Source organism: Lissotriton helveticus, chromosome 7 (genome assembly GCF_964261635.1).
Source record: "Lissotriton helveticus chromosome 7, aLisHel1.1, whole genome shotgun sequence".
In the NCBI taxonomy this organism is placed as follows: domain Eukaryota; kingdom Metazoa; phylum Chordata; class Amphibia; order Caudata; family Salamandridae; genus Lissotriton; species Lissotriton helveticus.
In genome coordinates this window covers 1,861,440,897-1,861,459,829 of record NC_136068.1, presented here as the reverse complement: position 1 = coordinate 1,861,459,829, position 18,933 = coordinate 1,861,440,897, and the positions used below count along the sequence as shown (strand labels likewise).

General features: G+C 46.5%; 1 protein-coding gene across 1 annotated transcript in view; it reads right to left on the bottom strand.

The window, feature by feature from the left end:
* Positions 1 to 18,933, bottom strand: part of LOC144770841 (DBH-like monooxygenase protein 2) — a 323,758-nt gene that overhangs the window by 117,174 nt on the left and 187,651 nt on the right. Inside the window, exon 10 of the mRNA XM_078655624.1 lies at positions 6,441 to 6,571. Within this exon, the coding sequence (XP_078511750.1) occupies positions 6,441 to 6,571 (131 nt within the window). The remainder of the gene's footprint in view (positions 1 to 6,440; positions 6,572 to 18,933) is intronic.

Below are 18,933 nucleotides of genomic sequence, written 5' to 3'. Positions count from 1 at the left end.
CCCGTCTGTGCCTGTCGCGACCCGTCGACGGCCAGTGCCAGGAACACTGGACCTAAGACCCCCCACCGCGATACCCCCGCAGCCCTCCTCGCACTCAAACCCGGTAGAGAAAACAACTGCCACAGATCGATGCCAAACACCACCCACGGTCAGCTCTCCTGCCAACACCGCTGACTTTCTTTCACCATCAACAGCCCCCCGACGAACGCAGAACCCATGCCAGACGCCTGGACCACCGAAGCCCTGATATGCATTCTCCTCAACATGCGTTCCCATCACAGACACGCCACGGAGATCTGGGACCTGCTTGACACCTTTGCCCCAGACGTCGCCTTCTTCATGGAAACATGGACATCGCCACCGCCATCCCCGACGGATACAAGATCCAGAGAAAGGACCGCCCCCCTGCCCATCGCCATCGCACACAAGAGCTCCCACCGACTCTCCCTTTCCAGCACGAGTGACCCCCATCTCCAACACAGAGCACCTCCACTTTCAAATCCAAATGACCCCGAGAACCATGCTGCGCGGGACCCTCATCTACAGACCCTCCGGTTCTCCCGCCTTTTCCACCACCACCATAGCCGACCTTGTCGCACCCTACTGCATCGCCTCCATGTACTACATTCTCATCAGAGACCTGAACTTCCAACTCTACAACTGCAGCGACCCCGACTCCACCACCCTCCTTGACAACCTCGACACCCTCAGACTGAAGCAGCTTATCACCACAGCTACCCACTGAGCCGGACATACCCTCGACCCCATCTTCGCAGGAGTGACAAACATCAACTTCCGCCACACCAGGCAGCCGGCATGGATGGACCATCAACGCATACACTTCACCTTCAGCTCCACCACAACACCCAAACCGGTCCCACAGCCACCTCGGAGGAACTGGAGCAAGATAACGAAGAAACACCTCAACACCACCCTCCTCAATGACCTCCCCCTGCCATGACTGACTCATACTCCGCAGCCAAAGAACTCCACCGCTGGATCTCGGGCTGTGCTGACAAGCTCGCACCCCTCCGCCACTCTGATAAACAGCACCCCCTGAAGGCAGCGTGGTTCACTACTGACCTCCAAGAAGCAAGACGCTCCTGCAGATGCCTCGAGAAGCTCTGGCGGCACAGGAAACCCCCCAAAGACCAGAACAACTACAGGAACGCCATGAATGAATACCACCAGCGCATAAAAGCCACCAAACGGACCTTCATCAAGAACAAAATCCACACCAACGCAAGCAATGCAAAAGAACTCTTCAATGTCGTACAGCAATTCACCAAACCCCCCAGTGAAGCCACAGATATTACACCCTCTCAGGACCTCTGCAACAAGCTCATCACCTACTTCCACCTGAAAATCAAGGCCCTCTATAACAACTTCAGCAAACAGACGCCGGAACCAACCAACCTCCCCACATCCAACATCCAGCCGACCATCACCACTTGGAAGACTGCCACCACAGAAGACACCACCACGATCATGAAAAGCACCCACTCAGGAGCCCCTATGGACCCCTGCTCACCGCTAATCTACCACAGAGCCGCCATCGCCATAGCACCCAAATTAGGCCGGACCATCAATGCCTCCCTCGATTCCAGCATCTTACCCAATGATTGGAAGCAGGCAGAGGTCAAGCCCCTACTCAAGAAACCCTCGGCCAACCCAATGGACCTGAAAAACTACCTGCCCATCTCCCTCCTTCCCTTTGCAGCCAAAGCCACAGAGAGATTCATCAATGCCCAGCTGACCACCTTCATCGAGGAGAACTCCATCCTCGACCCCTCCCAGTCCGGTTTCCGCAGCAACCACAGCACTGAGATCACCCTCCTTGCGGCCCCACCGATGACATCCACATGATACTTGAACAGGACCACACTGCGTCCCTTATCCTACTAGTCCTTTCTCCAGCCTTCGACACCGTCTCCCACCGCACTCTTGCAGCCAGACTCCAAGACACCAGAATACAAGGAACCGCCCTCGACTGGATCCGCTCCTTTCTCTCTGGCAGAACTCAAAGGATCAGACTCCCTCCCTTCTTCTCCGAATCTAAAGAGATCAACTGTGGAGTGCCATAAGTATCCTCGCTCAGCCCCACACTCTTCAACATCTACATGGCCCCCCTTGCCTCTATCATCAGACAGCATGGGCTCAGCATATGCAAACGACACCCAGCTCATCCTCTCTCTCGCAAAAGACCCTGAAAACACCAGTTCCAGCTTCCAAGAAGGAATGAAAGACATTGTACCCTGAATGAGCTACAGTTGCCTAAAAATGAACTTGGAGAAGACTGAGGCCTTCATCCTTGGACCCTCCTCCACTGTGTGGGACAGCTCCTGGTGGCCCCCGGCCCTCAGAAACCCACCCACCCTGGCCGACCCTGCCCGAAACCTCAGCATAATTCTTGACTCCTCTCTCACCTTGACCCACCAGATCAACGCTGTAAACTCCACCTGTTTCAACTCCCTCTGCAAGACCTTCAAGTGAATCTCCCCAAATGAAGAAAGACCACCACCCACACACTCATAATCAGCAGACTGGACTACAGTAACGCCCTCTACGCCAGAATCAACAAAACCCTGCTTCACAAGCTCCAAACCATCCAGAACACCGCAGTCAAACCCGTCCTCAGAACCTTGCGACACAAGCACATAACCCAGCACCTACGAGACCTCCACTGGCTACCCATTGAGAAGAGAGTAACCTTTAAGTTACTCACCCACACCTGAAAGTCCCTTCACAACATCGGACCCAAATACCTCAACGAAAGAGTCTCCTTCCATGTACCCAACAGGAACATCCGCTCCGCCGACCTCACCCTGGCAGACTGGAACAGGACACATGAGTCATGTGTCACCCTCAAGGGAGTACTGTGTGAGTCCCCAGAAGTCCTGGCGTGCCAGGCAAGTGCACAACCGCAGGTATTGGTCCCTGGGTTGGGAGACCAGGTTCAGGATCTGCCTGACCTGGAAGGAAGGACATCTGTAACCAGTGTCCTGACCAGTTTGGCTTCCAGGAGTATCCCTCCAGTAGGGAGGGTGCAGCACTCTGGAAGGGGGTGCAGAGGGAGGGAGTCCTCTCCTCTGACCTCGGTGCAACCTGAGGTTTTAAACCCTAGGTTGGGAGACCAGTTGCTCGAGGGAGGTCCTGAACTGGTAGGAGAGTTGTGTTCGGAGGGTGTCTCTGCTGGGAGGAGAGTGCAAGAACTCAGAAGGTGGGGTAGGGAGAGGATAGCCTCGGCGTGGACCCCTAGTCAACCTGAGGGTACAGACCCTGGGCTGGCGGGCCAGTGTCAGGATTACCTTCCTGACTTGGCAAGAGGGAGAGCGGAAGGAAGGTGCCAGGCACTTGGGCCTACTGCCCCCCACTCACTGATGCCACAGAGGCTAGAGAGGCCTGACAGGCATGCGGCCTGGCTCTCATCACTGATAGCTGTCAGTGGCCCCTGTGGCTGGTTGTTCTGGTGGACAGGGTTGCCCCTGGAAGGGGGGCAGAAGTCAAACCCTGGGGTGGACTGGGCCACACCGTTGTGTTGGTCAGCTGGGTACTGCCTACCAGTGTGGGCACATCTGTGAGTGAAGCCCTGGTGTGCCGGGCAAGTGTTCTACTGCAGGGGTTAGTCCCTGGGTGGGGAAGCCAGGTCCAGGTGTTGTCTGACCTGGAGGCTTTGGAGCCTAGGTTTGAGAGCCAGGTCCAGGGTGTCCCCCTGCCCTGGAATACCAGTTGCAGGATAGAACCCCTGAACTGGTGGGTAAATGGTGCAGGACACCTGCCACAGGTGCACTGACTATTCTAGAACAGGGTACCACTCCAGGTGGGAGGGTACAGATCCCCAATGAAGAGGAGGCCCTGGTGTGGGGAAGCACACCCCAGCCTCCTGTCCAGAAGCCAGATACAGGTCCGGGACTGGTGCCAGGATGTCAGGTCTGACCTGACAGGAGGGAGAGTGGATAAAGGGTGCCAAGCACCTGGGGCTACTTCCCCCCACCCTCTGGGCCATAAGGGTTTGAGAGCCCTGAGAGGCATACGGCCTGGGTCCCATCCCTGACCACTGTTGGTGGCCACTGTGGCTTGCTGTCTGTTTGGTGGGACATACCTGTGAGTAAATTAAGATTCGGTGCTGCACAGGTGGTGTCCACAGGTGAGGAGAAGGATTCCACATGGATTGGCGTGGTGGACCCTGAGAGTATGGATAGAGTGATCCAACTGGGTTCAGGAAGGCGTAGAACAGGAATAGTACCCTGCTGTTTGGGCCAGTTTCCGTGTTCTATCGCCTTAAGCAGGGAATCCCATCGAGGTATCGTTTGGTCTACCCTGGTTTTAGGTTGGAAGGGGGTTGTGTTGGAAATGGCTCTTTTTGCAGGGTTATCCCCAAACTTTATGCTTCTTCTTCCCTTATTTTTCCTGACTCGTGGTGGTTGGCAATAGGACTCTGTGCATTTTATCACTGCTGATCAGTGCTAAAGTGCATATGCTCTCTGTATAAATTGTGATTGTAACTGGTTATCCATGATTGGCATATTTGTATCCCCCAGAAGTCCCTAGTAAAGTGCACTGAGTGTGCCAGGGCTGGTGATACAAATGCTACTAGTGGGCCTGCAGCACTGATTGTGCCACCCACATGAGTAGCCCTAATATGGTGTCTCAGGCCTGCCACCGCAGTGCCTGTGTGCAGTCTGTGAACTGCCATGTCCTCCTGGTCAGTGTCCCCACTGACCAGGCCTAACCCTTCCCTTTCTGTGCACATTGGTCACCCCTATGGAAGGCCCAAGGTACCCCCTTGGGCAGGGTGCAGTGTATGTGACAGGTAGCGCATGTACTTGTGCAGGTGACATGCTGTGGTAGTCAATTACAGCCATTTCTGTTTTTCACTATTGTAAGGCTATCTTGCCCATACTTTTAGAAAGTAGCTGTTCTTTTGTCTGACCTTTCTGTGTGCCTTGGCTGGTTTGTGAATTGACTGTCTGGTTTGTGAGTGACAGGGCTGGGGATTCCAGGAGACAGAATGAGTCCGCCCAGTGGTGAATAGAGAGATCTGCTTCTAGATGGGAGGGAGGAGTTGCACCTGGGACCTGAATAGGACTGTGCCCGCCCCCAACAGCAGCCAAGGAGAGGGGAAGGACTTTGCTTTGTGCTATGTCCCCTTGCTTGAAGGAATCTCCAAGGGCCTGAGAAGAGCTGGCTCCCTGTTAAGAAGTCCCAGGAACAAAAGGACTTCACCCCAGCTTCCCCGAACTCTGCTGAGAGAGTTCTGTCCTTCCTAGACTGCTTGGGCCAGTTGTGGTGCATCTGGAAGTTGTACCTGTGTTGGGAAGCTGAAAACCAAGCTAAAGACTTTCTGCAAGTTTTGTTGCATCGCTCGCTTGCGGAGCGCATCTCCGGCAATGCGAGGAAATTCCCGCCGCTACGAACGCTTTCGTCACAGCGCCTGTTGCTGCTCCCAGAGCCATCGCATCCTTCGTTTGCGGGATGCACCAGACTGGTGCGGGAAGATTACCATCGCTGCTAATATCGTCGAAGAGCCTGTCGTCGCTGGGTGAGATCGTCGCACCGCTTGCTTGCGGACCGCATCAAGTCGCTGCGAGTGTTGTCGCAGAGCCATCGCATTGAGGAGCTGCAAGAGGAAGATCACTGCTGGTCCGCGCATCATCGCCCCGGAGATCGTCGAAACTCCAAAGATCATCGCGTCGTGCCTTTGCAACCTTTTTCACTACGGAACCTCCGCACCGTAATCCACACAAGGTTTCGCATCCCCCCCCACACAAACTGGAGTCAACGCATCACGCCCGCTACATCCAGCGGGGCTGTCGCATCACCTCCCCAAGGTCTCAGGAGTGATGCATCACTTGATTTCCACCGCACCAGTTTCTGTTTTGGAACTTTGTCGCATTTAAAGGTACTGTTGGCTAAACGTGACGCAACTGTGAACTTTTCATGCAACTGAGGATTATTTTATCCCAACTTTAAGAAGTCTTTTGAAACCATATTCTTGAACTGTGTATGTTGGATTTTTGTTGTTTTGGTCTTGTGTAGTTTAGATTAAAATACCTTTAATTTTCTAAACTGTTGTGGTGTCAGTTTGTGGTGTTTTCACTGTGTTACTGTGAGTGTTGGTACAAATACTTTACACATTGCCTTTGATAAGCCTTTACTGCTCGTGCCAAGCTACCAAGGGGGTGAGCAGGGGTTATCTAAAGATGTATCCTCCTTACCCTGACTAGAAGCAACGGTCCCTATTTGGACAGTGGTACCTACCTCTGCCAACTAGAGACCCCTAGTTCTAACAGGGGGCTACAGCATAACCTGTCTCTGAGAAGGGGCTACACCGCACAGATCAAAGAGCTTGACTGGAAGATTTGGACTTGGCAAAATGAGAATTAACAGGAGCTCATTTATATATTTACATTAGATACAAGTTGAGAATATACACATACTTGGTGATGTCGAAGCCAAGGAATGATGAAACAGGTAAGTAATCTGGGATGCTCACGCAAAAAGTGATGTCGTTTCTGGGGTAGTAGACCAGGAAGGCAAGGCACATCTCATCAGTGGTGCTAAGACCACCCTGGAGGGAGACACAACCAGACAAGACTAGTTAGACAGGTGCAGTTATTCCAATGTATTGCCTTAAAGGTGATATGACTGCTACCTATGGAAAACAAGTGTAACAAATAGACTACAAAGTAACAGACAGTGGCCATGAACATCAGTGCTGCTCGTAATGTGCCTGTACCATGAAGTGTTTCACATTGCCTCATAACTGGACCTCTCTGATGGGATTATAGTGTAGTGAAGGTAGGGCCGTGCTTGCGCACATTGCTATGTAAGCATAGGCTTATTAGAAGTTTAAACACCATTTTACCTTTTTGCTGCTTTTGCAAATGACACTACATGTAACTGTTGTTGTATGTTAGGCTGCATTAATTTTTCCACATAAGAATGGCTTGTTTTTGGTATCCCTAGACTTACATCTCGACCTGAGTCTGCACAGTGAGTACTGAAGCCTCCAAGGTTATCATAACAATGTTAGGTGTTGTTCGGGCTGATCGGCTCATGCTCTAGACACAACATGTACGCAGCTGCAGCCACTGGCATAACGAAAATTGAGGGGGCCTCCCTGCAAGGTATGTAGAGGGGCCCCCCCCGGGCTCAATTAGGAGCTCTCCGGACAGAGTGCAGTGCCGAGGGGGCCCCCTGGAGCTTCAGGCCCCTCCACACCGTGTGGGCTGTGGGAGCCAGTGTTACGCCCCTGGCTGCAGCTAGCTGAAACTCTGTCGCCTTGAATATTGCCCTGCATGCATGATTTAGAACACTTGGAGAAAATCCATTTCCAGAGAGAGAGAGCTTTTTGTAGATCCTGTTGTGATTCATCTCTACTGATCTTGGAGGTATGGGGTTCCCATTCAAGCCTAAGAGTCCTTCTAATATTATATAAAATATAGCTCCCAGCTAGGGAGAGTGGCATACAAGGCACTATAGGACCTCTTTCCACTATCATTACAATATGATTTCTCCTCTTGTGTTTTATGGAATTGTTGCAATGCTGATTGTATTATTTTTTAATTATATGCCTGCTTATGTTAGCAAAAATACTGCATCTTAGAGTACGTCGTTAAAATAAACATTTTAATCTGGATCGTGTCTCTTTTTACCCATGTTGTGGACTAGTATGAGAATAAAATGAAAGAGTGTTCTTGATTACCACCATTCCTGAGAGTAACCTAAGTCGCATGTTCTGAGTTGTCTAATCATTGGTAACTTTGCTATAGGATGAAGAGCTAATGAGACACAGATGCTAGTCGGTTAGGGGGTTATAGGTACAGAGGTGAGTTTTTCGGTCCACCAAAATTCACTGATGTCCTGGGTCTCTGTGCACAGTTCTGTGTATGAGCAGAATCCCTGCAACACAAGTCCTTTCTCACCCTATATTCACCGGTCGCACAGGGAAGTGGAAATAAAGTGACAAAGATACTTTTACAGTGTGATGTTCCCTTACTATAACCATACATTATCAGAAGGACAACACCTTGTATGCCCACTTGGACCAGGGTTACTAATACTTATATGCAAACAACGTCCGCCGTGGGCCTCTTTTCAAAACCATGAGTCCCCCTCTACCTTCATTTGTGGAAGCTCGCATTCCATGTATTCACTCATACATTTTAAGCGGTATCTACACGCTTTGAGTTTTCTAATGTAAACAGGAAATGAAACAATGTTTTTTTTTAAAAATGAGGACAATGGTTTCTGGGGTTATTTTTCTGTATTATTTGTCGGATAATATTTCTTTTCAAATGCAAATGACACTATAATTAATAACATAAGTGCAGGTAACGCAGTGCTCTAATATGAAGAACATATACAATATATACACAAAAGATACAAAATAAAAAGTTCACTGGTTCTATGTACGGATGATAAAGAAATGCGGGTATCACATCACAGCATGCCGACTAATCAATAGTCAAAGCAACCAAGTGAAACAAATGTTGAAGTTTCAACCCCTGTTGAGTTTCGGGGTCTCCTCTGGACAATTGTCGGCTGACTTAGTCCCTGCAATATTGGGAGGTAGAAACCAAAGCCCATTATCAATATATTTCCACTAAATGAACAGTCCAATATCTGTGGTTTAAACTCATCCGAGTCAACCACTAATCCCAAGTCATGATTCCAAACTCACCAACGAAAACTGACATGTAACAATCTGCCTGTACGTATATTCTGCAAAAGTCCAGCATACGATGCATAAATCCTCAAAAAAGTTATGTAATGTTCACTGTTCTAACTATGGACAAGCACACTAATTAGTTGTGCTAATGTAAACCATTGTCCCTTTGTATGGTGGATTGTGTTCATGCAAGTCATTGTGTGCACATTCTGTGCTGGTTTACCCAGATAAAACCGTGGAGCGTTCCCATTCGGCGCAATCTGACTGCTTCATTTATTCAGTAAGGCAACAGAGATTGTTAGTGCGGGGACTATCTGTATACCTCATTGTGCACCCTTTCCATACTGTTGCAGAATCGCTCGACGTGCAGAAATTGTGCACCGACTGTTACAATTAGTTCAGTAAGGCACGAGCGAGTGTCTGTGCATGGATTGTGTCCATGCTCGTGCGTCCTTTATATGCTAATGCCGAGTGTCTCAACGTGTAGCAATCGTCTGCGCGTCTCCGTAAATGCCAACACACGCTGCGGATGACTGTAAGTTAGTTGACTTAGTGTCACCTATATCCGTGTGGGTAACCTATTTTAAACCTCACTCGCAGGTCTTCATGCAACGCCATGCAGCCCTGTGCCTCAGGAGGCTCATGTGTGTCTCAGTATGCTGTGTAATATAACTATATGTAGTCTTCCACTGCTAGAATCTGCCATGGAAAGACTGTCGGGGATGGACATTGGGGCCCCACAGCGGGCCCCTCTTCATCCTGGGCCCTTGATATTGGGTGTAGGGGGGGCACCTGTGGTGCCCCCAAAACATCCCTGTTCCAAGTGACAGGCACCACAATGGTGCCTGTCAGGGAGTACAGGGATGTGTTACACATCCCTTTTTTTTTTTCCATTGCTGCGGGTGCTGCAGCCAGCAGCACCCGCTCCATGGAAAGCATGTGCAATGCGCCAGCCATAGTGGCGGCCGCATTGTAATTTGGCCTGTGGGACTCCCAACACTATGGGCCCCATTAGGATGTTGGGCGGATTGCCTCCGCCAGGGTGGCGGTGGCAACCGCCACCCTGGCGGAGGCAATCCGCCCGACAAGCACTCTCGTTTTCCCCTCCGGCAGATTAGGATGGCGGAGGGGACAGCGGCGGACGGAAAGCAAGTCGACCGCGGCGGTAATGGATTAATATGGTGGCGGTGTCCAATGGACACCGCCAGCCATATTACAATGGCACACAGTAGAGGCCTTTCCGCGGCGGCAATGCCGCCACGGAAAGGCAGGCGGGGATTGCTGCGGGGGCCCCCTGCAAGGCCCCCAGGTTGACACCACTGTCGGGGGGCACATGGGGGGTACCTATGGTACCCCCCCACATTTGCATATGCAAAGCGGCAGGCACCGCGCGGTGCCTGTCGCTTTGCATTTGCAATTGCAAAAAAGCATTTTTAGCATTGTGGCGGGCGGTGCAGAGTGCACCGCCCGCCACAATGCTAAAACTACAGGATGTGCCCGCCACTGTGGCGGGCACATCCTAATTCCCCCCACGGGACCCCCGCCTTTATGGCGGGCGGTCCCGTTCCCCACTATGGTGACGGGCGGACAAAGTCCGCCCGTCATCATAATGGACCCCTATGTTGGGCGGTCCCCATCTCCATTCACATGATGGGTGGATGTGAATCCACCCGCCATCCTAATCTGGCCCATAATTCTATACAAACCACGCATACAAAATCCTTCACAATGTTTATAAAAGAGACACAAAAAGTTTATAGTTATTATAAGGGTAGACACTAAATTTACTTTTTGGGTCCATTAAGGGCACAATCATTGAAGAGACTTTGAATGGAAACATACAAATTCAACAAACATCCTGACAATATTTATGATATATAAACGTCTCCTTCATTAATGCAAAGGCCTCAGTTTTATGGCACAACGATTCTTATACATAGGGTGGCCAGCAAAGAGTAAAGACTATTTTCACATACCGACATTCATATCCTTTAGGATTCAACTAAGCACATTAAACCATATCTGCACTGTATTGTTCCATCAGATCAAACCCTGAATTCGGTCACATTGGTCACTTGTTGCAAGACCTGTGATAGATTTTATATAGATTGAAGCAATTAGTAGGCCACTCTGTCAGAAGCCTTGGTGATGCTGCGAACCTTCCTTGTTTGTTTGAGGTCCCCACAAACGAGTAAGGAGAACTGCCATCAGTCTTGCATGGGCTGAAGAATAACTAGCATTAGACAATTATGAATATTGCAATTGTGAAGTACATCATGTTGATACAGATCAGATTCCTTTAATGAGTTTTGGGACTCTACAATGAATTCTATCAGAAGCACTTCTTTGAGATACTGAGGGCCTGATTCACAAAGGTAAACTTACACTTTAGTGTACGTTTAAAAAATGTTTTTTATTTACTAAGGAATTATGCTAGTAGTGTCTCTACGACTGGGGAGTCAACATACACATTAGGGAGACTCCGCACATATAAAGATAGACCTGTCCCATCTTTTTATGAGCGGAGTGCAGAGCCTCCGCAGTTGTAAAGCTACAACTCTCAAAATGTATTGATTGAATAACAAAAAAATAGTAAACTTACACTACCTTTGTCAATCAGACCCCAAGGAAGTATTTATACTCTGTGAAATATTGCAACCTGTGTGTTTTTGTTAGAATGGTGGCTGATTTCATTTAGTAATAATTGTCCAAAGTGAGGGTCTAAATAAATGAGGCATTAACATGTTTGTTTGAAATAGTTGTAACCAATATTTGTGTACATGCACGCCTTGTTAGTAAATACTTTTTGAGTTTTGTATTTCTAGAAGTACATCTTACCTATAAAAAATAAATGAAATTCCAATTGAAGCGTACAGGCCTCAATCTAAGTGTAGGATAATAGAGCACTCCTAAGTGAAAGCGTGTATCCCCAAATGTTGTGAAATGATCAGTAATTAATTGCATGGCGTATATTTGTCTCCAGCATGCTTTGAGCTCATAGTGGTGCCATCATCGAAAGCCTGTTTTCAGTCTGCATCTCAGCCTTAAAAGAGTGGTGAATGAATGTCCAAGCTCATTAAAATCTATTGGTATCTCCTAGCAATCTTGTTGACTGAATCTGAACTGTGTCTATTTTCCATCACACCTTTATCAAAGACAATGCCCCATAGTTTGGGAATTTCAAAGAATTTCTGTAAGAACACTCACAATTTCTCCCTCATACTGCTTTCTAATCCTTACTTGGTACAGTAAGCAAAAAGATGTCCAACTCAATAGGAAAAGACCCAAAAATAAATGAAAACTGGCCAAAAACCTGAACCTGAACCACTAGTTTGAGAGTCTTTAATGAAGCAGTAGAGTGACATTGGAGTGTCCATGGACCCGATCGTCCAAATACTGATGGCTTTTATGATGTGGCACAATCTACAAAGGGAAACAGAAAACATGATGCTAAGTGAAATTATTGGCAAGTAAAAATACTTTCATGATCTAATTGAAAGAGTCACAGAAACCAAATATGAGAAAGTCATCCTTTTTGCCCTGATCACCCCCATTTTTCGCTTGGTACTGGTGGTAACTGACCCTGACTGTGCCCTGGGCTTTGCTTATTGGGCCCTGGGCCCTTACTCTGCTGTTAAGGTATATGGTCTAATTACAATTGCCACTGGAAGACCCGGTAAGTCCCTAGGACTAGAGGGATTCCACCTACCTATACGTTTCCAGTATATAATGGGCTAGGAGGTTTGGAGGCCCAGCAGACTTCCTGCACTAGTGTGTGTGCTGCTGGTTTGCCTGCTGTCATTTTAAAAACAGCCTTGCTTTGCAGACTGTTTTAAAAATAAAATAATATGCATATTCGAATTTGGATTTACAGGTACTTCCAAAGTCTCAAACTACCCTATTTTTTCATAAGTCCCCCTAAGGTCTCCTCTAGGTGCCCCACGGGTAGGGTGCTTTGTAAATATAAGCATAAACATTATAAAATATGTTTCATATGCCCTGGTGAGGGAAAAACTGCTGATTACATTTTCCCTATTGTAGTGAATGGCTCCATAGGCTAACATTGTAATATATTATTTAAACATAAATATTGATAGGAGCCATGTAAAAAAATATACTTCAAGGTATCAAACTAATAATTAGAATAAACACAACTTGCCACTGTTGGATGTGTAATACCTATTACAGGAAAGAAGCTATTACACTTTCTTTTCTGTGAGCCAAAGTCCATCTTTCTAGCTGCTCTCTCCTGATTGGCCAGCCTGCTCCCAGGCTGTGTCAGTGTTGCCTGTTGAGGAGTGTAGTGCCCTGTAAGAGAACACAATAGGTTTCATATGGGTGGAGAAGTACAAGCTACAGAGCAGATGGCAGGAATGGGGTGAGGGTTAGCCAAACTGGTCTTCAAGGGGAGAATGTCACTTTAGTACGGCACAGGCCCACCCCTACAGCCGGCTTTTTCAGCCACACAGGAGCTTCTGTAAATAGATTAGAGAGAGAGTTGGAAAGGGAGTGTTAAGGAAAATTAGCTCCACCAGTATGTTGGGTTACCCTCATCCAGCTCCTCTGGAGAGAATTCCTCCATTCTGGATTTTGAAAGAATTATGCTTTCTGGGATAGGAATATACTTCAATTTGGAGTAAGGGGTCATACACCTGGGTTGTACCCTGCATCCCATTAGCCAGGGGTGCCCCCCTGCGTGACACCCAGGAACCATGGATAAATATGGGAGAGCTGCATAGCTCCTCAGATCCGCTGCTTGAAGAAACAAGAAGAGAAGACTGCCCTGCTGACGCCCTGGCCTGCACCAAACGGACTACACTCACCAGGACTGCTCCTGCGCCACACTGTGGGATTCAGCACCAGAATGACTCTGTAGGCCCAAGGAGTGGACTCCCTGCAAACTACAGGTTAACATATCCCACCTGCATCCCCTCCACCAAGAGTCCCCATCCTGGAGTGCATCCAATAGTTTATTTAAGGATTTGGCCAAGTGCATTATGGGAATTGTAGTGCAGACTTCCCATGGAGACTCCAGACCCTTGGATTTGTGTTTTAGACAATCTGAACCCTCAGGAAGGACTTCAGGAAGAAGTTCCAGATGTTTGGATCAACTTTTGGGAAAAGCTCAATGAAGTGACAAACCCTACATCGAGAATCAACATGGCTACCTTTATTCTCGAGCTGGCCTGGATTTTGTTGTGTACCATTTTAGGACCCTACTGTAATTTTCCCGATTCATGCCCTTATATAGGTATAAACCACTATGTCCTTATATAGGCATAAGAATCATAACCATATTTAGGCATAGCTCATGCAGTCCAAATATGGCAGGGCTACTTCCACTAGTTCCGAAAATATACAACGATTTCTTGGAAAACTCGGCTGCACCAGCTAGGGACTTCCCCTTGCTCGAGAACTGACTTGTCCAAGAACTCATGGAGTTTTCAAAGAACTGAGACTCTTTTATGACGTTATTATGTCCACCTTTACGTCAAACTCAGCAACTGCATGGTATAAATATGCCCGCACTTGCCTTAGCAAGCACACGGTGGTTTGGAGCAGTTCGACTATCTACTTGCCCGACGCATCCTGCTACTGCAAGTGCCGAAGGAAGCCGACCCTCCAGCAGACGCACTGAGAGAGACGCTGTCTTTTCTCCTGCCGATAAATCCAGCTCCAGTGTTTCCAAGCTACCCTTGCCGGTTGCTGGGAAATCGAGTCCTGAGCCTGACCCTCTTCATTCCAAATCAAGGTACAGAGCTGATTAGACCCTAAGAGAAATCTTAGACACATTCTTGGCAAAAGAATACTATATTTATTCTACACCTCACTTACTTCTTCCCTCATACTAAGCTAAGGTTAGGTACATCAGGGTAGGCGTATTTTAGAAGCACCAGTTGAGAACTTTTAGCCTCTGTTATTTATGTATGTATTTATTTATGGTTTAGGAACCATACAATGCTCTTACAGTATTATTTTATTCTACTCTTTCTACTGTATGCATTATATTTTACAACCAGTTTTACGATTGTAGCAGTTCATTTCTAATGCTTGGGAAAGAAGACTGTTCAATAAATCCTTTTATTGCAAACGCCCATCTATCTATTTTCTCTGCACCTCTGGTGAAACGAAGAATGCACGATTGACTGAGTGAAATATCTATCTATTGTTTCCACAACTCTGAAGATCAGTTTTATCTTGGAGGAAACAAAGTTGTCATGTTTATACGGTTTTCAGAAACGAATCCCTTCTTGTTTATTCGAAAGTTTCCAGTGTCCACTGAGCTAGCTGGCACTCACAATTAAGTCTAGTATATTTCGATAGAGACCTAGTAGACAGAAGTCCTACGTCACATCTATAGGATATATTATTCCAATGCGCAGAGCCTATTGGCAATATAGGAACTACCCAACAATTTCAGGTTCATCCCACTGAATGCTCAAGAGCTCCAGACTTCCAGGATTTGACCCAACCTCGCTGAAATCCAAGCCAGTGAACCTGTACCGAATCCAGCCTGACAAAGTGCCTTGCTGGTCATTGAGGGAAAAAGCTCCAGAAAAAGGATTTAGTGTGAAGGTCAAATTTTGACTCAGGCCTTCCACTTAGGACCTGATTATGAGTTTGGCGGTCTTCCTGCGGGCCACCATGCCAGTGCCCTGCAGGAAAACTGCCAAACTCGAAGTCAGACTACCTGCTGAATAACTGGATTAATTCTGGCAGGCAGTGTGTGCTGCGGTGGTCCCAGGCCGGTGCCTTTCTAAGGCTCAAAGAAGCCTTAGAAATGCACAGTCGTTGGATGACCACAGCATGCACCTGCACGGGAAGAAATGCACCATGAAGTGCATTTCTTCCTGTGCAGGAACAGAGGGTGCAGAAAGACAGGGGGACACACCATGTGTTCATTACAATGGTGGCCAGTAATGATAGATACTGAAATGGCTATCAGATCAATGGTTTTACAAAATTGACTTGCCCTTGACATTCTATTGGCAAAGGAGGGTGGAGTCTGTGGCATGTTACAATTTCAACATCACTCTACGTACATGCCTGATAAAAGTCAAGGGATAGAAGGCTATATTAAAAATATATCAGAATTACATACAGAACTGATCTCACTGGAGTGTTTTGGAGAGACTGGATACAAGTTTCTCCTCAAAAGGTTAATGGTTTAATACCTGTGGAAGTAGATTACTAGGAAAAATATTAATACCATTCGTTTCCATAGCAATGATAGCTTTAATGCTGATAACAATTTGCAAATGTTTTAGGAATAAGAGAAGGGATGAGGTGGCAGAAACAGATAATAAAAAAAAGGTGAAAAAGAGAAAGAGAGAAGAAAGAGAGCCAGAAGAAATGAAAGGAGAATATTACAAAATGATGTAAGGTTTAGATGAAAAGGGAGATAAGGACTCAGAGCTGTAAATTAAAGATAGCACACGGTATGGTAGGTATTTTATGATGGCTCTAGGAAGCCATCAAAGGGGGGATTGATGGAGCGAGGTTTCATAAAGGCGAAACTTGCTTAGAAGCAGCACTCTCATAATATGTACTAACAGTAAGTAGAAATAAAAATTAATATGCATTACACATATGCACAAATGGGAAAAAGCCTTGCACAAACTTACACTAATGTAAACTAACAAAATAAAACCTACACTTCTGTAAGTACCGCATATGAAAGAAAAAGTACGCATGCGCAACTGATGCAATCCAATTCAGAAATACTAACGTATGCCGCTTTCAGCGTAAAAGCTATGTAATAATAACTGGGAATAGTTATGGGAGGAGGTACACGGTGAAAACTACATTGTCAAATAATTAATACATTTTCATTTACATGTACTGTAGTATGCAGGACTCGAAACCCATTTTGTCTGATGCTGTGCTGATTGGGAGGGGGAAGAGAAAAAGAGGAGCATGTCAGAGCTGACAGACTTGAGCAAAAGTGCTTTGATCAGCAAGCAAGCAACCCTGAAGGTGGAGGGCATTGGTCACGGAACATTTGTCCGTCTGCCAAAGAGTATGGATGATCATTGTAATGGACATCCCTTCCTCCGAAGATGCTGAGATGCTGAATAAACTTTATTGAATTGAAACATTTGAATGTATTCTAAATAGAGGATTTAAAAACCTGTGAGAACGGAAATTATGAGAAAGAGATGTCAGATGTTTGGGGTGAAGTCACCAGAGGGTGATAGAACCACCTACTCGTATAGACAATCAGCTGTTAGAAAATGCAATTTGTTGCCATTTTGGTGGGATGGATATGGAATTTTTTTTGCTATAATTGGGGTATCTTTAGGGGTGTAGTTTAGAACTTGCAGGGAGGTTTAGCTGTTCTTGTCCTTAACCTGTCCTGGGTCCTGTCTCTTTGTCCCTTGATCCTATCTCAAGGGACCCTCACCATTCCCATTAGAGGGAAAGTTGATTAGAAGGTTAGATAATTATGAGAAAATTTGAATAGGAATTAATAATTGACATTGGTAACTGAACTTCAAAACAAAATTGACCCCCAGTGCCTTAGGGATATGGGTGAATGTGTATGGGCCATTTATGAGATATTGTAAGAGTTAATCCCTGAGCAAATAGTTGGGTTTTGCGCTGGATCACCACTGATCAAAAAGAATGGTTGAAGCTTCATAATCCTGGGAATTCTCGAGAGAGTTGTCAATATGATTCCAATGTCTGTTAAGAAATTCCGCTTGATGAAATTGTAATTGACTCTGCTGCGCCGGGTCAGTCCAACTGTGCAAATGTTGATTCCAATGTCAAGTCGGGGGAGATTCCTGTTTGAGTTCGCTCTTCTCGTGTCAGAGTTAAGCCTAAGCATCTTGATGGTTTTGCTAAGGGAGGAGATGAATTGTATCTCTGTATACTCTGTATTTCTTAGACATGTTGTATTTCATAGATGTATTGCATCTCTGTATACTCTGCCTTTCTAAGACATGTTGTATTTCATAGATGTGTTGTATCTCTGTATACTCTGTATTTCTTAGATGTGTTGTATTTCATAGATGTGTTGTATCTCTGTATAGTCTGTATTTCTTAGACGTGTTGTATTTCATAGATGTGTTGTATCTCTGTATACTCTGTATTTCTTAGTTGTGTTGTATTTCTGCATATACTCTGTATTTCATAGTGTACATTCCTTGTGGAATGCTTGCTGTTCCCTGGTAACTTGCTTCTCGTGAGGAGGGGGATTCTGGAATGGCATAGAGAGCAGTTGACCAAGGGATCAGCTGGCAGACCATCATGGGCCGTTCTATGTTACCATTAAAAATCATGCTGTGGGAGTCCTGTGCTTACAAAACATGTGTCCAACAGAAGAAAAGCCCAAAGGTTGGCTAATGGGTTTACTACCCGTGACTCTCCAAGACAGAAAAAACAACGAGTAGGAAGAAAGAACTTGGAAATGACACCAGGCCAAATCCTGCATGGATGGAGAGACCTGCGGGACATCAAACACATGAACATGCATTATTTCATGAGTGGTTCAACATCGGTGTTAAAGTCATGAATAAAGATTTCCGAAAACATGTCCTCATCCCCACTCACAACTTGAAACGGTGCTGTTTCCATGGTGCATACTACTGTGCCCTATAACTGATAGACCTCTCATATGAAACCTTTTGAAAGAATAGAACAATCCTCTGACTCATGCAGCAACCTCTAAAGCGACAGTATTATTCAAATTCAACATTCTTTCTGGAAGCCTCCAGGAAAAATTACATTTTTTTTTAAGTTGCATAGAAATCTACTATCTCCTTATGGCCATGCATAGACAGGCTGTAAGGTCCTAACTCAGTTTATTTTTTTATTAGTGACATGGTTAGGGAATATTTGTGTGGCGCACATGTTTAGCAGAACTCGAAGGACCCTCCTTTTTCTGTGCTCAATGACTGAGACCATAGAATTGGGGCATTTTTCCTTTGCTCTGTTTTTGTTTTTAAGAAGTTGCAAGATATCTGGAGACAAAGGGCCAGATGTACTAAAAGGCTGGTCGCAAATGGTGGTATCAAATTGTGCACTGACGTTTGCGACCAGCCTTTAATTTTGTGATTTTGAGTCGCAGGAGGGTCCTTTCCTCATTGCAAACCATTTGCCATCTTCTTCGTCGGTACCTGATCCAGTTTTTCAATCACATGGGATTGAAAACTTTTGATGTACACCATTCCACACTACAATTAGGAGGAAACAGCCCTTTCAAACCCCTTGCTGAAAGAGCTTTTGACATTTAACCGAAAGTTGACTGTTGGAGC